The sequence below is a fragment of the Lotus japonicus genome, chromosome 5 (genome assembly GCF_012489685.1).
Source record: "Lotus japonicus ecotype B-129 chromosome 5, LjGifu_v1.2".
NCBI classification, from domain to species: Eukaryota; Viridiplantae; Streptophyta; class Magnoliopsida; order Fabales; family Fabaceae; genus Lotus; species Lotus japonicus.
The window spans coordinates 54,954,719-54,980,244 of NC_080045.1; the positions used below are offsets into that span (position 1 = coordinate 54,954,719).

Below are 25,526 nucleotides of genomic sequence, written 5' to 3' on the forward strand. Positions count from 1 at the left end.
AATAAAAAAGAATGAAAGTCTACAGTAGGCAGACCTATGCATTCATCACGCTTCAAGCCCAAATACGCAAGTCTAAAGAGCTCTTGCGTGAGGGGGCGAGTTAGACAAGTACATGGCTACCCTTTGTGCCGTTGAAGTCACGTTTGACTTCTTTGAAGAAGGCTCTTCAGAAGACAACTCCGGCAGATTCGTGAGTTGCACAGTTGAGTGGTCGAGTATAAATGGAAGACACACACTACTCCAAAGGTCATTTTGACTCACTGATGTTTTCTGAGGACTGTTGAGTCTCTGTAGGTCTTTAGTGTTATTGATTACTGGCTTTAGCATGAGTGAGTATGCCCTGTTTTAAAGTTTTATATGTTGTTGTATCACTCTTTGCTTTTGCAAATGAATTAGTTTGAGTTCTAATTGTAGAACCGTAAAGGCATCAGGTTGGGCTCATTTGAGCACCTCTTGTAATATATGGTTGGGTATTCTGTTCATTATCAATGAAATTGTTCTCCTTTGACAAAAAAAAGACAAGTAATATAAAACCATTCATTTGGCACTTACCCAACATGTTAAGCTTTTGGAAAAATTAGTTACTTAACACATAGTTTGATTAAGACAACCATTTTAAAATATAGTTATATTTAATAGAAAAAATTCTTTAAAAAAAATACCACTCCTTAAATTTTTTATATTTGTCATAATTTTTAGAGATTCTTTATTCATATTTATCTGAAACTTTAAAAATTTCAATAAAGTTTTAATAATATTATACCAATTATACGGTTAACTTCAAATAATTCTTAATAATGTTAGAAAAGTAGAAAAGTCAAAACTTTTTTAGAAGCCCGAAAATATATATATATAAAGAGGGAGGAGACTAAGCTCAAGAATAAGAGAGTAGAGATAATAAAAAAAATTCTAACCATCCATAAGAATGCACAAGCTCTAATCCACCCTATAAATTAAATAACAAGAACCGCCCTAAAAAATAACTAAAGAAGTAAAGTTGAAGATCTAAACCAGATTCAAAAGCCAACACTTTTTAAAGAGCAACCCCGTCACTCAGGGCGGCCACGACTCCTTCATTTTCTTTGCCATGCCGCTGATAACCACCTCATCCTCACCGTCAAGTGTACAATCCATAAGCTTGTCAATCATCCACGTCTTCTCCACTTGCGTCCAGTAACCAGGGTTGTGTATAGAGAATTTGGGGTCTAAGGCGAAAATGTTAAAGTGATTTAGTTTTTACATGAATCTTAAAGAGACCTGATATATCATATCAATTATCAATTTTTTATATTAACCTTCAATTCTAGTTTTTTGTGCTGCGAAATCATTTATCAGAGTTTTATAATGTAAAATAAAAAAAAAAACTATGAACAATAGAACCAGTAACACAATGTATGAAATAATGTGAGATTATACGACATTTTGAAGTCAAATATCTCATTCGATAATTCACTTCAACGTAGAAAAATAAAAAAAATTCCTTTTTTTAGAGAAGAAACAATGAGTGAAGTCTAAGTAGAAAACTTGTTCAATAATATAGATAAATAAGTCATAAAAAACTAACTGTTATGAGTAACACAATTTATTTTTTCAATTTTGAGGATGTAAAAATAACGGATATTTTATTTACTTATTTTTTTGGAGAGTGTAAATTTGCTAATATAAAATACCACTATTAATAACTAACAAAGTTGCAATATGAGATGAGAGGAAGTAGAGAGAGGAACTCTGGTTGGCAACCGCCGGCACGGTGGTTTCGGCCATGGCAAGCCGCTGGAAATGGTGGTGATCGTCGTCATTGGGGAGATAAGTTTTTCTGGCAGCGGCAAAGGCATGGTGGACGGACCTCACAACCTCATCTACAACGACCTGAAATGCCCCGTGAACAACAAGGGAGGAGCGACCAACATTGGCCTGATTTGCGTCGTGCACAGCAACACTGGCAGATCCCGAGAGCAACGCACATACAAGGGGAGGTTTCAAATTTTGCTCCATCAAGGTATCATGTCCGACGATCCCAGAGTCAAGGATATAAGCAACAGAATTCAATTCAACAATCAGGTTCCTTCTCAATTTTTGTTGATGGCTTGAGGGATAGGATTACTCATGCGAAATTGGGAGCAATATTTGGGAAGGCAGGAAAATTACGTAATGTTTTTATCCAGCAAAAAAAGAAGCATCACCGTCGCTTTAGATTCGGTTTTGTGCGATTCACATGTGATGATGAGGCCAGGGCTGCGATACAACAATTTCATGGCTTGAGGCTTGAAGGAAATTACCTGGTAGTGCAGAAAGCAAGATTTCAACGGTCATCCCAAGCTGCTAGAGTTCCGTCCCCAGGGAGACATCAGTATGAAATTCGTGGAAGGTCATGGAAGGTAAAGGAAGCAAAAGCAGAGAGTAAACAGGAAACAGAACCTAAAAAACAGCAAGACACAAGGGGATCTTTTGGAAAACATGAGACAAGTCCATTGCAATTTGCTACATCTGATATGGATGAAAAGTGGGTTCAGCGATGTGCCCAGGCTCGCACTCTAACAATCAAGCCGGTTGACATTTTACAAGAGGAGTTTAGTCAAATTGGCCTGTTCAATTTCAGACTAATCCCGTTCGGAGCGAATGAGGTGCTATTGGAGTTCGAAAATATGGATGAGATGGAAAGCACAATCACAGAATGTGCTTTCTTTCTTGCACAATTTCTTACTGACATAAAACCTTGCTCCATGTTCACTTTCGGCACGTCACACTTCGTCTGGATTCGGTTATGGCAAGTTCCGATGGGCTTATGGAATGAAGCTTTTTTTGCTGCCATAGGAAACAAGTTGGGAAGCTTTGCTTTATCTGATACACCAACTGTGATGCGACATCGGGCTGATTTCGCTCGAATTTTAGTTCGCATGAATCATCCTCTCTTACACTGCTTTACCATGTCTGTTGATGTTGGGGGTACATCGTGTGTAATTCTGGTTGAGAAGGATATGGAAGTGCATGATTATGGCATTGTTGAGGATATGCCATCCACACCGGTAAAAATTTATAATTCTAAGGAGGAGATGGAGGATGAAACAAATGATGAGGTAAAGGAGGACGAAGCCAGAGATGATGATTTCCGGTTTGAGGATGTTGGAAAGTCTCGTGAACCTGATGAAGAGGATGAAATCTTTAGGGATGGATGTTTGGAAGGTTTGCGGTGTTGCGGTGAGGAAGAAATAATTTCAGCCAAGTGCAGCGGCGGCGAGAAACCGGCGGCGAAGGTGGCCGTGAAGACGTTACAGCCAGAAAAGGAGGAGTTTCTTGGCCCAAATTCAAATTCAGAAGCGTTAATGACGGCATTCAATTATGGGGAGGAACAGAAGGAACAGTTAAGGGATATCATTGATGCTGGTTACTCTATGAAGGAAATTGAGGGCTGGAAAAATAACGTAATGGCTGCAGGTTTATTATGTGAAGAAAAACAAATCTTGGAGGAAAAAATTCAAAATCGGGATAAAAGATTTTCGGTTACAGGTTTTTCTTTCAATTCTCAAGATTTGTTTCAAAATAAAAATATTTCCTGGCCTTTTAATTCTGTTTGCAGGGACCCACGTGCTACTAACCAGATAACAGGGAGTAGGGCGTGTTTGCCTTCTCAAGTGAATAACCAGAAGCGGCTTTTTGGCTTAACGACAGTTTCAAGTTCAATCACGTTGAAACAAGGTGATTCCAGCAGCGAGTTTTTTCATACCGCTCCACATCAGATAGTCAGGAAACTCGACTCTATCTCGTTTCCTATGCATGCAGAAGCCTTGCCTGTGACACCAAATCAGAACCGTCCCATACCCGCGAGCTCTCCTGGTTGTGAGGCCTCACCTGTTTCAGCATCGCCGACTTTGAAGCAATCGCCAAATACAAACTCCTCACAAAAAAGTTCACAGCGTGGTCGACCAAAAGGAAGCAAGAACAAACCACAACCTTTGCCTGCTGATTACTTAGAGCCTGTACAGGGAGAAGATGGCGTGACGACACGGGCTCAGAGAGCTTGGTTACTTGGAAAGCAGTTGGGTTTGAAACCTCGAGGCTCGGAGGCGTTGATGCTCAGTGGCTTAGAAGCTCAAATTCGACAAAACCATCCACATCTCAATTGACTTGTCAGGCCCGTGGCTCTCTTGGAATGTCCGCGGTTTAGGCGGATCAACTAAGAGTGAAGTTGTGAATACAAAAAAACAGTCTTGAACTTGAAACCAGAAATTTTGACGTGGCGGGAAACAACACTGAATGAGAAGCACCAGCGTACAGTGGATTCTTGGGCTCAGAGTTTGCAAATAAGACATGTTCAGGTTCAGCAGGTGGATTGATGTGTTTGTGGCGAGAAATTTTTTTACAGGTTCAGACAGTGACTTTGGACACATGGTTCATTTTACTGAGTGTGAAAATTCCTACTGATGATATCACTGTGTTGGTGGGAAGCGTTTATGGTCCTCACACGCCCCTGGAGCGTCAGATTTGTTTTGCTGCATTGAAAACGCAGGTTTTGGTGAGGGTGCTTGGAGTGGCTGTTTTGGTTTATGTTGCATTTTACTCCCCTGTTTTGCTGTCGTGGCATTTGTAGTTGCCGCTGCTGTGGCTGATGCATTTCAATGTTGTTGTTGTCATGGTATTTGCTGTTGTCGCTGATGTTGCTGATGCGTTTCCACTGCTGTTGCTGTTTTGCTGTTGTTTTCTTTTGCTGGTTGCTGCTGATGTTGTTTTTTTATGGTGATGTTGCTGGTGCTGTTGTACTGTTTCAAAAATTCCTGATTTCCTGTAGCTGTCTATTCCTGTTGTTGCTGGTGCCTGAGATTGTTGCTGCTATTATTCATAAAAATTTCCAGGCCTGATGATGATGCTGCTGCTACTGTCTTTATGTGGGCTGATTGCACTCTTACAGAAGAATTTATGTTGTATAGGTCCATGGTTTAGAGCTAGTGTTATACTTTTGTTTCAAGGATTGTAATACTTATTTGTCCTAGTGCAGAATGTCTATCCCAGAATTGTGGTACTCTTTTTCCTTGCTTGGTTTTTATCCCACTGGGTTTTTCCAAGTAAGGTTTTAATGAGGCTCTTTCCTGGGATTCCGCCTAAGTCACTCGGTGGGTTGGTGGTGGTTTTTAGCACAGCTCTGTTATCACTGCTGCTTTCATTTGTGCTTTTTTTGGTTGTATTTTGATCTTGCCGGGGTTGTTTCCCTCAGGCTATTTATAATAAACTTCATTCAGCTTTCAAAAAAAAAAAAAAACTAACAAAGTTGCACTTCTCATATTGCGCTTCTAAGTTCTCACGTTGCAATTTCAATGTGTTGTCATTAATATTACCTAATTTTTTATTGTTTTATTATCTCTTTTAAGTCTCAGTAGTGTATCCTATAGGTATTAAATGTTTTAGGGGCCTTAGTTAAAAAAATTAGGGGCCTAATTATTATTGGAGGCCTTAAGCAATTGCCTAATTGGGCTCCCCAACTACACGACCTTGCCAGTAACGACCACCCAAAGCGCTCAACGAATCCAATAGAGCAGGACGAACCGAGGCGTAATCGCACCAGAGGAAGCCCCCTGCCATTAACTGCAAAGAACCTCGCACAAGTGGTCTGTGGCAACTAGCGGAGCTTGCGACCTCTCTTGACCTTTTTTGGACGTCCTCTTCCACGAGAAAGAGAAGCAAAAGGCACATCGGGAATAAATGCCTCAAAAGAAGACGCACCCAAACCAAAAGAAAGTAAAGAGTAATTAGGAAGTTGAATATTAATTTTAAGGTTAAATTGCCTTGTTCTTGGTGGCGATGACAACAAATTTTGTTCTCGACCGGTGATTCTTCCCCTTTGATGGAGTTCGAAGTAGGAATTGGGTATGTTTGGAAATAAAGGTTTTGTTGGGTTATCCAAATGACTCATGTGGGTTACTGACCCACAACTCAATGCATGGATCAATATGATTTTTTTTAAATAAATGAATAAAATATATATATAGAAATTTCAACTCATTTATCTTCAATGTGATTGGACGATGAGTTATTTAACCTAAAATTTTTCATAGATAATTTAGACAACCCCGCCTAAAAATCGTTGTAAAGTTTCACTGTTACCGACGGTTTAGACAAACAAAACGACATATGCGTTTTATATATATGCATGCTAAGATACAAATTTTTTATTTATTTATAGAAACAGAGAAAGGAGTGTAATTGAATGAGCTATGCTTAGTGTCGATCCACAACGCAACCAATCCAATAATGTGTAAATCTATCTACTAGTGAAAGTATTTCACTATAATATATACTACACATGTTTTATAATGTTTGTAGTTTAAGATTATGATACAAAAAGTATGTTGTATCTATGGTGCGTTACTTTAAAAAGTGACACACCTTCTCTTGTGTATCCTCTCCCTCACCTTCTCTTGTCTATCGTGATCTTGCACACATTTAAAGACCGATGTGTTTAAGCCTCACCATGTGGTGCAATTGGAGCTTCTGCCACTCCTCCTCCTCCTACGCCGACCTCAAATAAATGACACTAATATTGGCGTTGGCAGCATCATGCATTGTGGACTGAGGAAAACGCAAACCTTTTGTTGTCTTGTGTTAAAGTGGTGTTGCTTGAATAATTTCATGTGTCATTACATCTAGTTTTGTTATGTGGTGATGTGAAGGGTTTTGAAATAGTGAATTTGAGGAAGATCGATTTTTTAGTTTTGAGACTTCGATGATGAAGGCGGCAGTGACTAGAGGTTAATCGAACGATTGGACTACTGGCCACGAGTAGAAAAACAAGCGGCTGAACTATTGTGATGAGCTTTGCGGTGCGTGAAAGAGATGACAGAGAACAAATTTCGTAATTTACCTTAATTGATTACAACCATTCATTTGTTTAATTTTTTTTAGAAAGCAAAATTGATATATATGATAAAAATACAATTTTGAAAAAGATTGTAAAGTATAAAGTCCAATCAGTCACAATCTACAGCGCAAATTGAAAAGCCTAAGGAATCAAAAAGCCTTGAAAAAACCCATGCAACACCAAACAAGACCCCAACCAAAAAAAATATCTACCATCAAATGCTTCCAGCCAAACAACAAACAACACGTTTAGAATAAATTGAACAGACTAAAACAAAAAGAGACGTTACTATCTATTTTATTTCTCCAAGTGCTAAGAAGATGGACATGACATTTACTGACTCCATAATGTAATACATTAAAGTGAGGGCTGCTAATGCATGTGTATGAAAAGACCTCTAACTGAATAAATGCTACATTAATTGCAAGAGCCCCACTCGAAGCTTTCTAGCCAGTTCCTTCACGCTCAGCTTGAACTCATCATCCATCTGCATGCATTTGCAACAAGTTGAAAAAAATGATGTGTACAATTCCAAACTAGATCCATCCTTACTATAATGTAAAGTGACAATAGTCTAGCTATGAAAACAAGAAATCAAGAGAATGTCTCAATTTTTATATTGTCTATTTCAACAAATCCACTTTTAACCATCCAACGTAGAACTCCATTAACAATAATGTGTAACTTAGACTCACACACTTACCTTCACATTCTCAACAAATCAAAATGGACACTCATTTACACATGACATTATTTAATTTGAACTTGGTTAAACTAGGAGTATACTAATTAAGGGCTTGATTAACGAAGGCCATGAAATGAAGTAATTAATACCTCGGCTATGATGGTTATGTCCAGTTTGGAGGCCCCGAAATGCAAGGTACTGCTATTGATCACTGTTAGATCAAGGTTATCTATCTCTCTGAGTATATTCATCAGCACCCCCTCCTGTTTCTCACAGTGGATTCGGATCAAAACTTTGTTCTCTAACACCCTTGCCTCAATTTCAGGCAGTGAGACATTATTTGAGGATGTGTCTGAGACATCTTCGGACTTAGATTTATCAACATATACCACTGATTCTGCGTTTATCCTTTTGCTTTGCTCTTCCAGTAGCTTCACCTGCTCTTGGAGCTGTTTAATGTGTTGTATAGTGTCCCCCAGAACAGAGGCCTTATCTATCTGCATTACATTTACATACCCTTTGATGATCAGTACGCATAAAAAATGCATATATCCACCTAACTATAATCAGCAGAAAAATTAAGTAGCCATTCTGGGTTTTGGGTTTTATTACTGAAAACTGAACCTTTTTTAGGCCTGGAATAAGAGCTGAAAGAGCTATGAACTGCTGGCTAATCTTTTCTCTCCTCTTTCTCTCAGCAACTATGTGATCTTGAGCTTGGTGAGGAGATCTGGCTGAGGAGGAGTTTCTCATGGTGCTGCTGCAGCAGTTCTCTGTTTTGAAGGTGGAGACGTGGAGTTGGTGGGGCAAGAGAAAGATCTTTGCAAGTTATATTTCAGTGACTTGTGAGAAAGCTTAGGATCGACCAGTGAACCTGAAAGAAAAGAAGAAGAAAAAAATCAGGTATTTGGTTTAGACATTATCACAAACACAACACATTCATACTCCAAACTGATAAAGAAATCAGTACCTGCGACGGTATGAAGAGTAAGGTATGTGCTGGTTAATATATTCTTAATATGTGAAATTTGATAAATTTATTAAACAGCTAGCAATTGGTTATGTTATATCCGTATATTACTCTTTGTTAGCTGAGTTGCTATTTTTTCCTGTATGTTGTAGTTGACAACAGACGGTTATAACATTAATCTCTCAAAATTCGAAAATTACTTTAAATTGATAAATCTCTTTTGACAAATATTTTTTCATACGCACTGCCAAAACCTTAAACCTAGACTAAATACTTTAAAAATTTAACTATCTACCAGTTATCTAAATCTAAATAGTATATAAAAGAGAACCTAAAAGATGGCAAGTTTTGACACTTGGCAAGCAATGATGGAGGTTTCAGCAATTTTTCCATGATTAAAAAAAATCAAAAAGAAAATATTATTACCACTTTTAGAAACTTGGGAGTGGCATCTTTGCTAATTGTTTTTTTATCTAAGGGTAGCTATGTAATACTCCCTCCGTCCCTAATTATAAGCTAAAGTTGTAAAAATCACACTTATTAAGAAAGCCTTAATTGATGCATTGGTTTTCAAAAAAAATGTACAACTTTCTATGTTTACCCCTATTTATGATAACACTTTTTCATCATTGTACTACTAATGGTGGTGCTCCACTACCAATAAATGCAAGGGTGAATATGGAAAGAAATATTAACTTTTGCAAGGTTAGCTTATATTTAGTGACACAAAAAAAGTCTCAATGTTAGCTTATAATTAGGGACGGAGGGAGTAGCATCTTATATTTATTTTATTTTTGAAATATTTTTAACCTTAAATTTGACTAACATTCATTATTGATTCACATTAATTATTCACTACCCACTTCTAAGCCAATCACTGTTTACCTGTTTAACTATGATTATTTCCACCACATAAATAGCCAATTAGAGATTACATGTGTTAGTGCTCTTTAATAGTATTCTGATTTTTTTTAGGCATATCATAAATAACTGGAACGTTATTTGTTTTTAAATTTATTGTGAGGCAAATCTTTAAAATCTTTAACAAGTCTATTGTTAGCTGATGCACGGGTAAACCCACCTCTTTAATATCCAATCAATTTTAAACGAAAATTACAGTTTTTCATAAATCTCATTTAAAACCCATTATATATTTTTGACCAATTAAATACCTGCATTTGAATTCTATTCTTCCTAATCCCTTCTTCCGTTTTCCTTCCAAGATTTAACTTCCCACGCTCAGTTTTCTATAAGCTAGAGAATTGTAAAATGAGTTATTTTACCATATTTCAAGGTTTGCTTAATTCAATATTTTTGCCATGGTTCTGCATAGGGCATACCCCATATTTGAAATGTTTCAAATTTCTGGCATAATTCATAATTAACCTTCTATAAATATAGGTTCCCTCTCAAGGAGATCACTACCCATCAGAATAGAGGAGAGAGAGATAGACTTGAGGTGGTCGTCGAAGCTTCATTAGAGCTACAGAGGGCGATTACGGAGCACCCGTGTTAGCTTGTGAAGAGGTAGATAGGGAAGATTGCGTGGCTAAAAAGATTTGGGTGAAACCTACGAAGAGAGGTTTTTCGATGAATGGAAGAGACAAGTTTTGGAGCTAAGCGGGTAGATTATGAATGCTAACCAATGTCGCAGTTCATGCTTTCTTCTTCATCACTTGATTTAGAGGTTCTGTTATTCTTGACTTGATTTAGAGCTTTTGTTTTTTTTTTCAAATTTCTGATTCAATTTTGTTTTTAAGTCTTAATTTCTTTTTTTTGATAGGCAATAATGTCTCAATTTCTTATTACTGTGGTGGCTTCATTTTGCAGGTAGTTTATTCAAATATTTATTGGTCTGGTCTCTTTAGTTCCAGTTATTTATGAAAATATGATTATTTTGAGGATGAGTGAGTTTGTTATGTAAAAGGTTAAAAACTTATAATGTGACTCAAAATTATTATGGGTAAATAGTCACATTGGTCCCTGGATGTTCGCACCGACTTCAGAATCGTCCCTGGATGAATTTTATTAGACTCGCGGTCCCCAGATGTGGCAAAAAATAGTCATATTAGTCTCTGACGTTAAAATCCCCTAACGTCCGTTAACCCAATTAATAAAAGTCAACATTATCTTTCTAATTTTCTTTCACTTTGGTCCCTTTCTTCTTTCTTCCACCCTCTTCACCCCCTCCTTCCATCATTTTCACCAAATTCGGTAACCAGAAACACACATCATCTTTCAATTTCCCCCTCAATATTTAACACCTTTAAAATATTCATCTTTCAATCTTGTGAGTTTTTTATGTTTCTCCGCCCAGATCTGTTCAACCCCTTCTTCAATGGCTGGTTTCCTCTCACTTCTCAGGCGCCTCTACCTCACCCTTTACCACTGGACCGTTTTCTTTGGATGGTAGTACATTCACTCACTCACTCACCGTTCAACTATGTTGCCCTTTTTCTCAAATTCTCTCTCTTAATTTGTGTAGGGTTCAAGTTCTGTATCAAAGCCTTTGATTTTCGCTCAAATTGCAGCTGTACTAGAGGCATTTGAGGGAAAAGTTTTAATTTTTATGAACTATGGATGTAACACCCTCTAAACCCCGCATAATAATATATCATAAATCAGAGTAAAATGCATAACTCAAAGGGTGTCACACTTATTCTCTAGAAACATAAATCAAAACACCTGTCATGCTCATAATAAATATATAAATTTTCCAACTTTAATGTCGCAACATCATATGTATAACACAGCGGATTTATTTCAACTCCAAAATTTAACATAAAGAGAGTTCATAGGTAACTCTTAACATCAAGGTACAAAACTAAACGTTTCTCAGTGTTACATAACAGAGCATGACTCCCCTAACTAAACCGTAAATGAAAGACTAGCTCCTCCAACTAACCCTCGCGAGAAGCTCCACTATCTTCGGTACCTAAGCGATGTCGCATAGAACATCATTCCAACAGAAGGGTGAGAACTCATATCATATGGATAAGCATAATAATAATTAATGTAAAAGCTTATCTATGCTCCACATAAATTACTCACATTCACTAACAAATAATAAATTATGTAATTTTAACATAATTAATCAAGTTCACAGTTATGGCAAATACTCCATAAATTATAGCTCAATTAGAACATATATAATAGTCTCTAATTACCACCACATCAAATCTCTCCAAAAATATCACCATAACACATATGACTCAAGTGAGACCCGTGCAAATGCCTTTGGTACCAAAGTTGTTATCCTTAGCGGTATCACCGCGTCCACTCCAGACAGATAACCACCAATAAAGCCCTCGCTCTAGGCTTCAAAACCACTCCAGTTTTGGGACAAGTCACTAGCCTCCACGAGAACTAGCAAACATTGCCTCTTGACAACTATGCAGTGTATTGTGCAAAACTCAACTAACATATGCATATTCAGACCATCTCCAAGTCCTAATTATTTTAGCATATTCATCACCAGTTGCACAAAACACATATTACATGTTATCAATTATACAACTTGCAATCACAACAACTTAGCATCTCAAACATAACATCAATTCAGAAACAACATCATATAATGATTATTAAAAATAGATGTAAATTAAATATAATTCATATATAACAGGTTCTGCAACTATTTCCTAAAGACTGGATTTCTCTCTAAATTTTCCCAAAAACTCGCGACATGCTCATGCTCGCCATCTCGCGACATCTCACTGCACAACTCGCCATGTCGCGACATCTCACGACATCTCCCTACGCAACTCGCCATGTCGCGACATCTTGCGACATCTTCCTGCGCAACTCGCCATGTGCGCGCACCACACATCTAATGAACTATTAAACAGATGTAAATTATCAAATATACTCAGAAAAATCTAATATTTTTATATTGGTTCCGTATACACGTTTTGTAAACCTCTATAAATTTTCAAGTCACAATTCAAAGTACAAAAATCAGGAAAAATCGTACACTAACCGCAGTTCGTAAGAAACTGGACAGCTTAACCTATACTCACTAAAATACACATAACTCGAGCTACAGACGTCGGAATGATGTGAAACCAGTGGCAAAAGTTTCGTAACAGAAAAACCTACAACTTTTATGAAGACTACTTCTTCAAATTCGGCCACTAACATAGCACGAAAAAGGGTACAAGAGAACGTAAATTTCTGCGCATCATGCAAGCCTATCATCTACCCCCAAAATCATCTAGAAGCCAAACCCTAACTATTTCAATTTGGGAATTTTTGCAACCTAGGGTTCCTAAATCATGCTTTCTATCATTATCCACTATCATACCAATCCATAAAACATGAATTCAAACCCTTACCTCTTGTAGATCAGTTCTAAGTTTTCTCCTCTTTTCTCCTCTCCTTCTCTGCTTTCACGTGTTTCTTGTTCTGCTTCTCTTCTAATCCTTATTTTTTTTCTTTTCTTTCTTTCTATTTCACTCTTAACCCTTAAATAGCCATACAATGGGCCCCACTCTCAATTACTTACACTAAACCCTAAAACCTTATTTATCTATATCACATAATCACTTAATTATCTAACAAAATCACTTAATTACCATATACCATAATACTAATTAAAATAAAATAATAAATAACCTAATAACAGAAAATGGGGTGTTACAACTCTGCCCCACTTAAGAATTTTCGCCCTCGAAAATTGCCTTAAACGAACAACTCGGGATAGGAATTCCAAAACAGTATCGATTGTGTCATAAACACATATCGAATACAAAAAGAATTAGACATGCTAATAACCCTAGACTACTGACCAATCATGCTCTGATACCACTAATGTAACACCCTCTAAACCCTGCATAATAATATATCATAAATCAGAGTAAAATGCATAACTCAAAGGGTGTCACACTTATTCTCTAGAAACATAAATCAAAACACCTGTCATGCTCATAATAAATATATAAATTTTCCAACTTTAATGTCGCAACATCATATGCATAACACAGCGGATTTATTTCAACTCCAAAATTTAACATAAAGAGAGTTCATAGGTAACTCTTAACATCAAGGTACAAAACTAAACGTTTCTCAGTGTTACATAACAGAGCATGACTCCCCTAACTAAACCGTAAATGAAAGACTAGCTCCTCCAACTAACCCTCGCGAGAAGCTCCACTATCTTCGGTACCTGAGCGATGTCGCATAGAACATCATTCCAACAGAAGGGTGAGAACTCATATCATATGGATAAGCATAATAATAATTAATGTAAAAGCTTATCTATGCTCCACATAAATTACTCACATTCACTAACAAATAATAAATTATGTAATTTTAACATAATTAATCAAGTTCACAGTTATGGCAAATACTCCATAAATTATAGCTCAATTAGAACATATATAATAGTCTCTAATTACCACCACATCAAATCTCTCCAAAAATATCACCATAACACATATGACTCAAGTGAGACCCGTGCAAATGCCTTTGGTACCAAAGTTGTTATCCTTAGCGGTATCACCGCGTCCACTCCAGACAGATAACCACCAATAAAGCCCTCGCTCTAGGCTTCAAAACCACTCCAGTTTTGGGACAAGTCACTAGCCTCCACGAGAACTAGCAAACATTGCCTCTTGACAACTATGCAGTGTATTGTGCAAAACTCAACTAACATATGCATATTCAGACCATCTCCAAGTCCTAATTATTTTAGCATATTCATCACCAGTTGCACAAAACACATATTACATGTTATCAATTATACAACTTGCAATCACAACAACTTAGCATCTCAAACATAACATCAATTCAGAAACAACATCATATAATGATTATTAAAAATAGATGTAAATTAAATATAATTCATATATAACAGGTTCTGCAACTATTTCCTAAAGACTGGATTTCTCTCTAAATTTTCCCAAAAACTCGCGACATGCTCATGCTCGCCATCTCGCGACATCTCACTGCACAACTCGCCATGTCGCGACATCTCACGACATCTCCCTACGCAACTCGCCATGTCGCGACATCTTGCGACATCTTCCTGCGCAACTCGCCATGTGCGCGCACCACACATCTAATGAACTATTAAACAGATGTAAATTATCAAATATACTCAGAAAAATCTAATATTTTTATATTGGTTCCGTATACACGTTTTGTAAACCTCTATAAATTTTCAAGTCACAATTCAAAGTACAAAAATCAGGAAAAATCGTACACTAACCGCAGTTCGTAAGAAACTGGACAGCTTAACCTATACTCACTAAAATACACATAACGCGAGCTACAGACGTCGGAATGATGTGAAACCAGTGGCAAACGTTTCGTAACAGAAAAACCTACAACTTTTATGAAGACTACTTCTTCAAATTCGGCCACTAAAATAGCACAAAAAAGGGTACAAGAGAACGTAAATTTCTGCGCATCATGCAAGCCTATCATCTACCCCCAAAATCATCTAGAAGCCAAACCCTAACTATTTCAATTTGGGAATTTTTGCAACCTAGGGTTCCTAAATCATGCTTTCTATCATTATCCACTATCATACCAATCCATAAAACATGAATTCAAACCCTTACCTCTTGTAGATCAGTTCTAAGTTTTCTCCTCTTTTCTCCTCTCCTTCTCTGCTTTCACGTGTTTCTTGTTCTGCTTCTCTTCTAATCCTTATTTTTTTTCTTTTCTTTCTTTCTATTTCACTCCTAACCCTTAAATAGCCATACAATGGGCCCCACTCTCAATTACTCACACTAAACCCTAAAACCTTATTTATCTATATCACATAATCACTTAATTATCTAACAAAATCACTTAATTACCATATACCATAATACTAATTAAAATAAAATAATAAATAACCTAATAACAGAAAATGGGGTGTTACAATGGACATACCCTTTTGTTTGTTTTCTCTGAGTTGTGTTAAATTTCTTGTGGGAATTATCTCAAACTTCTCAAATAAATGGTAAAGTTACAATTTTTTCAACTTTTCATGTTGCAGAACCAAGATATTGCCTAGCAAACCTTTAATCTTCTGCATAATTGGACTGCTGGTGTGGTGTGTTCCCTCCCTGTGGTGGTGGTCTGAGTTTATTTTGAGTTTTTTTTGGCTTGCTTCCCTGTGTTGCAAAGATCTGATTTGTGTTGGACAGGGGTAGTTTCCCTATGCTTGTCTGTACAAATCTTATAAAAAATAAAGGAAATGAAAATTGGTTGAAGAATTCTGGGTCTTGTACAGATCTGATTTGAGTTTTATTTTTTAGGATTAGAGTTTATTTTCTGGGTTTTGTTGAAGGTGATGGGTGAAGATGGTGAAGGTGATTTTTTTATCAGAGCGGTGATGGTGTTAAATCTGAGTTGGGTTTGTGTTAAATCTGGGAGAGAAGGTTTGGACATGGTTGGTTGAAGAAGGAGAAGAAGAGTGTTGATGATGATGATATGAAAAAAAAGAAAAAAAAAGGGAAATGGGTTGATGAAGAAAGAGAGGAGTTTTTGGTGAAGATGATGGAAGAAGGGGATGAAGATGAATAAAGTGAAGATGAACAAGATGAAGATGAAGGAGGTGAAGATTGTGGGTTTCTGAAGCATGATGAGGGGTGGGTTTTGGTGAAAATGATGGAAGGAGGGGGTGAAAAGGGTGGAAGAAAGAAGAAAGGGACCAAAGTGAAAGAAAATTAGAAAGATAATGTTGACTTTTATTAATTGGGTAAACGAACGTTAGGGGATTTTAACGTCAGGGACTAATATGACTATTTTTTGCCACATTTGGGGACCGCGAGCCTAATAAAATTCATCCAGGGACGATTCTGAAGTCGGTGCAAACATCCAGGGACCAATGTGACTATTTACCCAAATTATTATCTGTGCCACCTTTCTTTGATTTTGTAGGCTGGAACGGTAAAATGATGCAGCTACTGTTGCAGAGGACAAACACTCACCAAAGGAAAAGAAAGAAAAAATGAAAAAGGTGATAAAATGTATGTGTAGTATAGATTGTGATTGAGTAGAAAAATGAGATTAATACAGTATGTGAAGAGTGCATTTTTAATCATCTCAAACAGCTTTTTCATTACTCTTTGTTTGTATTTATTTTGTTGGGAACCAAGCCAAAGTTTTGCTCAGTTCTGATCCTCTATCTAATTTTCTGTTTGAGGAAGTCGGTGACGTGCTTGCAGAATTGAAAGAATATGGTATGAAACTCTTGGTTTCAAGTGTCCGGAGAGGAAAGGTGCTGCTGAATTCCTTCAAGAAGTAAGCAATATCTTGGTATCGTGTTTCCAATTCATGTATTGGTATTGTTTTTCTAATTCATGTATATTGTTTTAAGGTGGTTCCGTGGTTGTTACCAAAGAGAGATTGGATTGGCTGAAGGTTCTTGAGAGAGTGCAGAGTAATATCTATAGTCTGGCTGAGCTTCTCTGTACGATCTCAAGCTAGAGGGGAAGGAGAAAATTCTAAAGAGAAAGGAAAGCACACGCCTGATGATAATAAAGAAATGTTCAATTTTAATAAAGAAATGTTCCATTCTCATTTTCCTTTGTTTATGTTCTATAAAATTTCTGAAGAGATAGATGGAGAAGTTGAATTATTGGTGCTGGTAATTGATTTTTTGTTTCAACTGCCCATATTATAAGGAAGATAATGAAAATAGAGGCTGTAGAATCCGGTTAACCCTGAAGCTCTGCGAATTCCTATAAATACAATTAAGTTTGAAATAGGACCATGTTTTTTTTTGTGTGCTAATTTGGATGATACTTATTTTATGTTTGACAGATTTTGACAATTTTTTGTAACATAAGGTCAAGTTTGTTAGTAAAAAGTAGTTTATTATAGAGTAGATTCTAGACTCTAAGAATGATCTCCTCATCTGTTCAGTCCCTTCCATATATAGGCCCTTTATAATTTTTAGATACAAATGCTGATTTCCTAACACAACTCTTACAATGTTTTATGCTGATAATAATTTAGGCAAGAATTATTTACTACTTTGAGGCTTTATATTTTCGTTTTTCTTGCCTCATTTCTCATATAATTTTATTTGTTTGTGATATATACGAGAGGAGAATCATCTATTCTTCTCTCTTTATATTTCAAATTTTCTCTTTACCTATTTTTTGTTGAATAATTTAGTCTGTGTTTGTGTAAAATCTTTTATAAAAGAAAAACGACTTTTAAAAAGTGGTATTTATCTCTTTCTTTCATGTTTTGGCCTGGAAAGTAGTACCTTCAGTTGAAAAGTGTGCTAATGGAAGTTTAATGTTGAAATATTTTTGTCTCTTTCTTCGCAAAATTATTTGTTAATAAATATTATTTTCTTATTGAATTTATTTTTAATATTTGTGAAATACAAAACTCAAGTAAATTTTAAGTTTATGGTTGTTGTTATTTATTGTAAGTAGTTGAATAGTTTTTTACAATATATATATTTTCAATTTTAAGTTTATTATTGTTTAACATATTTATTACAAAGTTTTTTGTTTGTTTTGATGCTTTTAATACAATGCAACACTTGAGTTTTGCTTTTGTATTTAATGAAAAAACTCAAGTGTGCTTTACATATATATATATAGATTACGTGACCCACTTGAATAAAGTTTTGGTTTTTTTTATTCCATTTATTTTGAGTGTTTTTTAGATTCAGAAACCGTAGGGTATTTAAGGCCCTATTTCTCATTACAAGAGGGAGAAGGAGATGATGTTAGAATATTTATGAGTCTTTATCACGCCCAAGGAAAAATAGCATGAATTCAAAGCTTAAAATTGCTTTTTTCTCTCTTGGTCCCTTTATTTTTATTCTCTACCATGTCTGTTTCTAATTTTAAAGAGATGATTTCCAATCTGTTGCGATGGAAGTACCGAAGTTCATCAACAGTAGCTCAACATTTATCTATGAATCTCGGGTTTGTAAGGAAGATTGTCTCAGATATGAAACTTGTGCACGCTCTTGAAAGCATGCATTCCTTCTCAGTTCTACACATCTGAAGATCTCATTAAATTTATAGACAGTGTTGTTGCATGTTGCTAAAAAAATAATTACTTGCACCAGTTCTAATGCACGAAATCTCCCTATTGATTTATAATTCAAATTCCTTTTTTTCTCACTTCTCGAGCTTCTATCCCATTTACTATTTAATTTTTTAAGGCTCTTCATTTACGAAACTGGGAAAGCTTTTTTCCTCTTCTGCATTATTTTTTTTTATCTATTTTGTTTCAAATTCTAAATTTACTCTCTCTCATAAGATCTATCTTTCACATAAGAAACCTCTTGGTTGTTTGTGATTGGTAATTTGATCTAGGTTTTTAGTCTCTACGCCTCTCAAAGGTTGGGGTTTGTGGATTTTGAGAAGCTGATTGCAAAGGGAGGGAAAGGAAATGGCTCGTGGAGGAGCTGGCTATTCTTTGCAATGCTGATGTTATTATCATCATTCCAGAAGGAGATGCTGCCTGAATCGGCAAGATTGGTGGTTTCTGCAAACAGTGGATGCTTCTTAAGCAGCGGACATTGATTCATGGTGGGATTATCCGGGCGTGTTTGATGAAGCATGTTCTATTTTACATTTCTTTGCTTTCTGGTCTAAAATTAAAGTACCTTCTGTGTTTCTTTAGATTTCTCATTTGTTCAGAAAATGCTACCGTGCATCTTGAAGAACTAATCCACTATCTCTCTTAAGCATGGATTACTTCTTTGTTCCCATTTTTCCACTATATCTATCAGTCATTTTCAATAATTTTTTCTACATAAGTTTATGTTATTTTCAGAATTTTTAAATGATTTTAAGAGAATATATATATATATATAAGCATTATAATTTGATTTTAAAAAATGGGAACCCACGGGGAAGAACATTTTCAGTTATAATTATGTATGTTTAAGTTACATATTAAAAAGCTTATACAGGGAGGAACATTTTGCATGAAAATACTTTCAAGTAGAAACTAATCGAAAATGTGTTGATATGAAATTTGATACTAAAAATTTGTCACATGGGGATTGAAAATATATAGTCTATATTTATTGATGTTTAGATTACATAGTAAAAAGCTGATACGATGAGGAACATTTTGCATTAAAATGCCTTCAAGTTGAAATTAATAGAAAATGTTTTAATATAATTTTTATAATTTTTCTAGACTTTTTAGGAGTAGATATACAGAAGCAATACAATTTGATTGTGAAAAATAGGATCCGACGGGGAAGAACGTTTACATTAAAATATTTTCAATTACAAACAACAAAAAAGCAAAATTTATTATAATTTTATGGGTTGAGTGGGAGAGGTCCAGCGATCAATTCCTGGATGATGCAATTTATCATTCCGATGTTCCAAAAAATATCACATCTTTTACATGTTATAAATTGTGTAGAATTATTTAGAGATGAGAAAAACGAAATAAAAAAAGCAAAAATCATATAATTTATTATATTTTCACTTTTTATATTATAATCATATTAATTAAACATAGAATTATATTTGTATTTATTTATCATTTATATCAAAAATTTAATCCATAAAAAAAAAAAATATATATATATATATATATATATATTATTGGCTTAAATATGTTTTTGGTCCCTTTAAAATTAGTGTTCTTTGGTTAAGGTCCATCTAAATTATATTTTTTGAAAAACATCCCTAAATGGAAAATAATACTGAGGTTCCAGCCCCTGCGGTCACTTTCCATCCATTAGAGGAAGCTAAACCAAAAAATCATGATTTTAAAGGGGTCTAAACCAAAGAATAATGATTTTAGAAGGACCTAAGACTATGATAAAAATTGGTTTTAGGTCCTCTAAAATCATGGTTCTTCATTTTTAGGTCCCTCTAAAATAATATCACGTCAGCTTGTGTTAAGTGATTCAACACTCAATGGATGGAAGGCGGTGACAGGGAAAAAAAAACTCAGGATTATTTTCCAAATATGGTTGTTTTCCAATAAAAAATTGAGGGGCTTAAACCAAAGATCGGTGATTTTTTAGGGACCGAAAACATATTCAAGCCTATATTATTTGTCCCCAGATGATAGCTCAAATGGAAGAGTTTGTGGACATATGGGTTGGGAATGGGAAGGTTCAGGAATCGATCTCTAAAGGGTGTAATTTTTATTTTCATTATACCGAAAAAAAATTTATATATATATATATATATATATTATTACCATTTAAATTATAAGGTAAAATGCTTTTGCGGGTAATTTATTAGAGCACTTTAGTATTTTCATTTTTACTTTTTACTATTTTGAGGATTCCATATATAGGGAAAATAATTATATAGGGAGTAATATATTTTGAAAGATCCCATGGGAGGAACATTTTGAATAAAAAACGTTCATATTTAAAATGATATATTTTTTAAATATTTTAAGTGGTGTTTTTCATAAATTTTAATATGAAATATATATAAAAAGGAATAAAAGTATGATAGTAATTAAAGATGTTTAATATAATTTTTATACTTTTATCTAGAGTTTTGAAAAATTTTAAGGAGTAGATATACATAAACATTCCAATTTAATTGTGAAAATAGGATCCGACGGGGAAGAACGTTCACATTAAAATATTTTCAATTAAGATGAAATTTTATTATAATTTCATGGGTTGAGTGGGAGAGGTCCAGTAATTCAATTCCTTGATGGTGCCATTTATCAGTCCGATGTTCATAAACTTATTAAAAACACAATAAACTATATTTAGATTTTTTGTTCATTCATACAAAATAAATATTTTATACATATTAAAAACAAATTATTATATACTTGGAAATATGTCCCCCGTGCATCGGCACGGGTATACATACTAGTGTTATTATATTCCGTGAGCACATTTAATAATTTATAAATGTAAACCAATACCTGAATAATATCATTATCTAAAGCCACATAGAAAGTAGGGAACAAGGATCCTCACCTGATGTGCACCTCTATTCCTATAAAATCTTAATCCTCCATTTTTTTTAATGGCTAATATTATTTTAAGACAAATTGTTAAAAACATATTTACATGTAACAAAAAAAAGTTAAAAACATGTACTCCCTCCGTTCCTTTCTAAGTTTCCTTTTAGCGTAAACTCTCCAACTAAGATAGTGCATTGTTAGAGCACCTCCAATGCAAGGTTCTTAATTCTTATTTTTTAGTTAAGAATTAAGAGTTGAGTTTTTAACTACTTAAAAAGATGACGTTGAGTTCTTAGTTCTTAAAAATGAGAACAATGTTCTTATATAAAAAGTTTTCATTTTCTTTTTCAATTGTTTTCCATTAATTAAGTTAGTTCTTTGCAGGACAAACTATTGATTTCCCTTTTTTATCACTCTTCATCTTTCTCAATTATTTCTATTTGGTCATTTTTTAATAATTTTTAATTTTCAGTTTTGATTTTGTATATTAATATTATGTTGACCAATTGAATTGAATGTGTGTAATATTTAGCACTTCATCCATTTAACTAGTTGGAATTTAATTCTCAACTCTTATGAATGAAAAAAAAATATTTGACTAATCTCATATTGCTAATGCGCTCCGATCATGATATATTTCACTGTATTTCCATTTTCTAGCATCAATGAAAAAGTTAATGTGATCTCAAAAGAAATAAAAAAGGATTAGGCTGGATATAGTTAAAATTTTAAGTGGCCCAATTTCTTTAATTAGCTAAAATATTAACAAAAGTAGTTGTTGAATGATTGATTAAAAATGACTATTGACCGAAAAACTTGATGAAATGGCTTAAAGCCTTAAATTATGCGGCCCATAGGAGGGCCATAGGCCTATAGACAGGCCTAATGCTCATCATCTCCCCTGCTATTCTTTCTACGGAAAATTAATTAATATAAACAAACAAAGCATTAAGATATCTAAAAAATTGAATTTCTTTAAAATAAAGGGGAATGTTGAAACTCACGTCTATTTTAAGTTTTAACTTAACAACCAGGTCGACCGTTTGCTTTTTTAAACACGTTTTTTTATTAAGTTGTGTCTTGCCACTTGTCATGGGATCTACCACTATGTACAAAAATAAACAAGGCCACAAGTCATGTAAATTGACAGGTGCTCAAATTTAAATATACTTACTTCTATTTTCTCTGTTTTCACATTTCCACACTTTTTTCTTTCTCTTTTATACTTGTATTTTTTCTTTTCATATCATATCGTCTGTCAAATTTAGTAGAGTGAGGGTAAATTGCTCTAGCTCAAGTGGTAAGAATGACAGACAAACGAGAGACTAAGGATTGTATAGTCCGTAATTTATCGTTCTAAGTATATTAAATTCATTATTTTCCAAATTATGATGAGTCATAAGAGCCGACTTGATTACACATGCAGCGAAAGGGCAGTGACGTCAAGAGTATAACGTCATCAGTTTGGAACAAAACGTAACGCCTCGCTGTCACGCGCATAAAAATACACAAATCAATCAGTGATGTGTGAAGTACACGGCAGTTCATTTCGATTCCAGCAACAAACACCAACCCAAGAAAAGCATCCATATATTCCTCTTGTACAACCAGAAATTTCTTTGAATATTTGATGGACATGGAAAATAACAAGAGATCAGAGATTATAAGGAACAATGATGATGACGATGAGATGAAGATGGAGAAGTTTTACTCCTTGTTAAGAAGCTTTCGTGATGCACGGGATCGTCGCAGAAGGGAATTGCAAGATCTTGAGAACAACCAGCTCAGCAACAAAAAGATCAAGGTAGAAACTGCTGCTGCTTCTTTTGAATGGCAGGATTTCACTACCGAGATTCACTTCAGAAAGCCACCTTCAATTTTCCCCAATCCAGTTCCAAGGGACACAAACAAAGTCAAAGACAACAACAAAGGTAAGAAGAAGGAACAACTTCACAAAGATCTCGACCTCAATCTGGCTCTGTAGCTGGCGCTCATAGTTTTCTGTCAATCTCATGCTTACATGTGATATTTAATTTATTTGGTGGCAAAGGCTTGTTGTGGTATGTGGGTGAGAAAGAATGCAGTTTTAATTATTTTCTGCTCTTAATCCTGTATTGGTTGAACCTACCCAAAGGACACCATGGAATCATGGATCGACCTTCAATTATTTGGTGGGTTTGGACTTTAGATATATACTTTAACTCTCCATGTTATTTTCATCTTATTTCTTTTTCTATTATATCAGTAATACTAGTATTTTTCATTTCATGATCTCTCTCCTTTTCCATATTTCATCGTGTTTGGATCAATTTATTTTTTCTTAAAATCAATTATGTCATTTGAAAAATATGGGTCGAAGTCTAAGTCAAATTGAAGAACTTAATATTTTGAACTTAGAAAAATATTTAAGTTGTCTCAAAAAGAGGTTGAAGACCTTCTGTGCAAATTTAGTTAAAATTGCTCTGAGTTATGGAGATAAAAGAGGCATAAATCTATTCTTGAGAGCAGGTAGAAGATGTTAGAATCCGTATTCAAATATGTTACAAGGACACATGGAGAAAGCGAAGACTAAATCACATGGTACACATATATGAGAAACTTTAGAAGATGTTAAAGGCTAGTCGAAACGTTGTGTGATAGTGTAGTGAGATATTTCTTGTGGTGCCCACTAGGGTGGACACTTTCATTATTGGTTCACCGGTGGACCAAGGGTTATATTAGTAATTTACACCTAATAAAAATATGTCGAAAAATTTTTCCCAAAAGAACCCTCTCTGCCTCTCTAGTTCATCACCGACCAATCTCTGACCCTTCCCCACATATCTGAATCTCTTTGAAAATGAACATACAATGTGCAAGTAAAATTCATGCAAGCTAATTCTTCAAACACAAATCCAAAATCATCAGATCTGATCCTTTTAAATTTCAATATCCAATTTCAACTTGCTCTGGCGATTCACACGCAGATGAAACCATCTAAACAGTGCCCATATTTTCAATTAAAATTTCACAATGCAATATTAACAATGCATTGATTAAACATAGTTGAAAAAAACGAAATTTAATGCAGGAAAGATTGAAGGGGTTATGAACTTTGCTACTTCCCATCAAGCTTGATCCTTACCACCACCTACAAACTCTGCTGCTTCCCATTGCCGCCGATCAAGCACCCATTGCAAAGCACTACAAATGACACTCATGGTTTCCCGGTACCTTTTTCCAACACAATCACCAAACAACCATTTCACAAATTAACAAACAAACATACCAAAATTAAAATCAACAATGAATAATGAAATGGGCAAATAACAAAACGTTGATTTAGTGAAAGTGCCGATTGGGCTTTCCAACATGGAGGAGGGCCAACCATTAGCAGCGACATCGGCGTCAGAGAGAGAAGTGTAGGCCGGAAGCCACCATCATTTTCCAGAAGATGGAGAAGAATAGGGGGACCAGGGGTTGTTAATTTACATTTGTACCCTTTTACCATTCACTTAATCTTAACCGTCCAAATAAAGAATATTCTAAGATGCATAAATCCAACAGTGTTCAGGCCTGGATCACCGGTGGACCAATAGTGAAAGTGCCCACCCTAGTGGGCACCATTTCTTGTACTGGTATTTTGGGGCACATTGAATCTGATAATTGCAGTTTTTTTTTTTCAGTTTTTAAAACAATTTTTAAAAACAATTTTTGAAATCAGGTTGTATAAATCTGATTTTTAGTTTTATAAACTAAAAATTGTTTTGAAAACTACAAACAAACAAGTCTTTTGTCTATAAATGAGAGTTCATCAGTATTTTGTTAGGGTTTGCGATAGCATAGTATGTACGACATGAGTTTATAGAATTAAAATATGACATTTGTTGAATCTATTTTATTAAATTGCATGTTTAGTCATTTTCATTTACTTTTTTTATTAAATTGATGTTTTTTGACATCAAATTTATTTTGCTTAGTTAAGTTTTAACAAACAATTGCATCATGCATGCTTCCATTATAACATTTGTTTACTTTTTACAACTGTTTAAAATTATAGTCATAAATATAAAAAATGTTTCCTGAATTATAAGCAATAATTTTTTACGATCTTACGTTACAGCGCAACCTATTCTTTTTGAACAACATTGCAGAAACTTTTTTTT

General features: G+C 34.9%; 2 protein-coding genes across 2 annotated transcripts; one reads left to right on the forward strand and one right to left on the reverse strand.

The window, feature by feature from the left end:
• Positions 1-6,982: 6,982 nt before the first annotated feature.
• On the reverse strand, positions 6,983-8,643 carry LOC130719080 (transcription factor bHLH18-like). The gene is made up of 4 exons (XM_057569722.1): positions 8,506-8,643; positions 8,160-8,409; positions 7,685-8,032; positions 6,983-7,337 (listed from the first exon to the last, which is right to left on the reverse strand). Exons 2-4 carry the CDS (start codon positions 8,286-8,288, stop codon positions 7,263-7,265), a joined length of 552 nt encoding a protein of 183 aa, XP_057425705.1. The 5' UTR covers positions 8,289-8,409; positions 8,506-8,643; the 3' UTR covers positions 6,983-7,262.
• A 14,262-nt stretch (positions 8,644-22,905) lies between these two features.
• Positions 22,906-23,649, forward strand: LOC130718345 (protein NIM1-INTERACTING 1). The gene has a single exon (XM_057568926.1). The coding sequence runs from the start codon at positions 23,012-23,014 to the stop codon at positions 23,363-23,365; it is 354 nt and encodes a 117-aa protein (XP_057424909.1). The 5' UTR covers positions 22,906-23,011; the 3' UTR covers positions 23,366-23,649.
• The last annotated feature ends 1,877 nt before the right edge of the window (positions 23,650-25,526 follow it).

Excerpts from the sequence above, each read along its gene's own strand:
- LOC130719080 (XM_057569722.1), bottom strand. The coding sequence starts at position 8,288 with ATGAGAAACTCCTCCTCAGCCAGATCTCCTCACCAAGCTCAAGATCAC. Across the intron at positions 8,033-8,159 it reads TTATTCCAGGCCTAAAAAAG|ATAGATAAGGCCTCTGTTCT; the intron begins GTTCAGTTTTCA and ends AATGTAATGCAG. Across the intron at positions 7,338-7,684 it reads ACATAACCATCATAGCCGAG|ATGGATGATGAGTTCAAGCT; the intron begins GTATTAATTACT and ends AAATGCATGCAG.
- LOC130718345 (XM_057568926.1), top strand. The coding sequence starts at position 23,012 with ATGGACATGGAAAATAACAAGAGATCAGAGATTATAAGGAACAATGAT.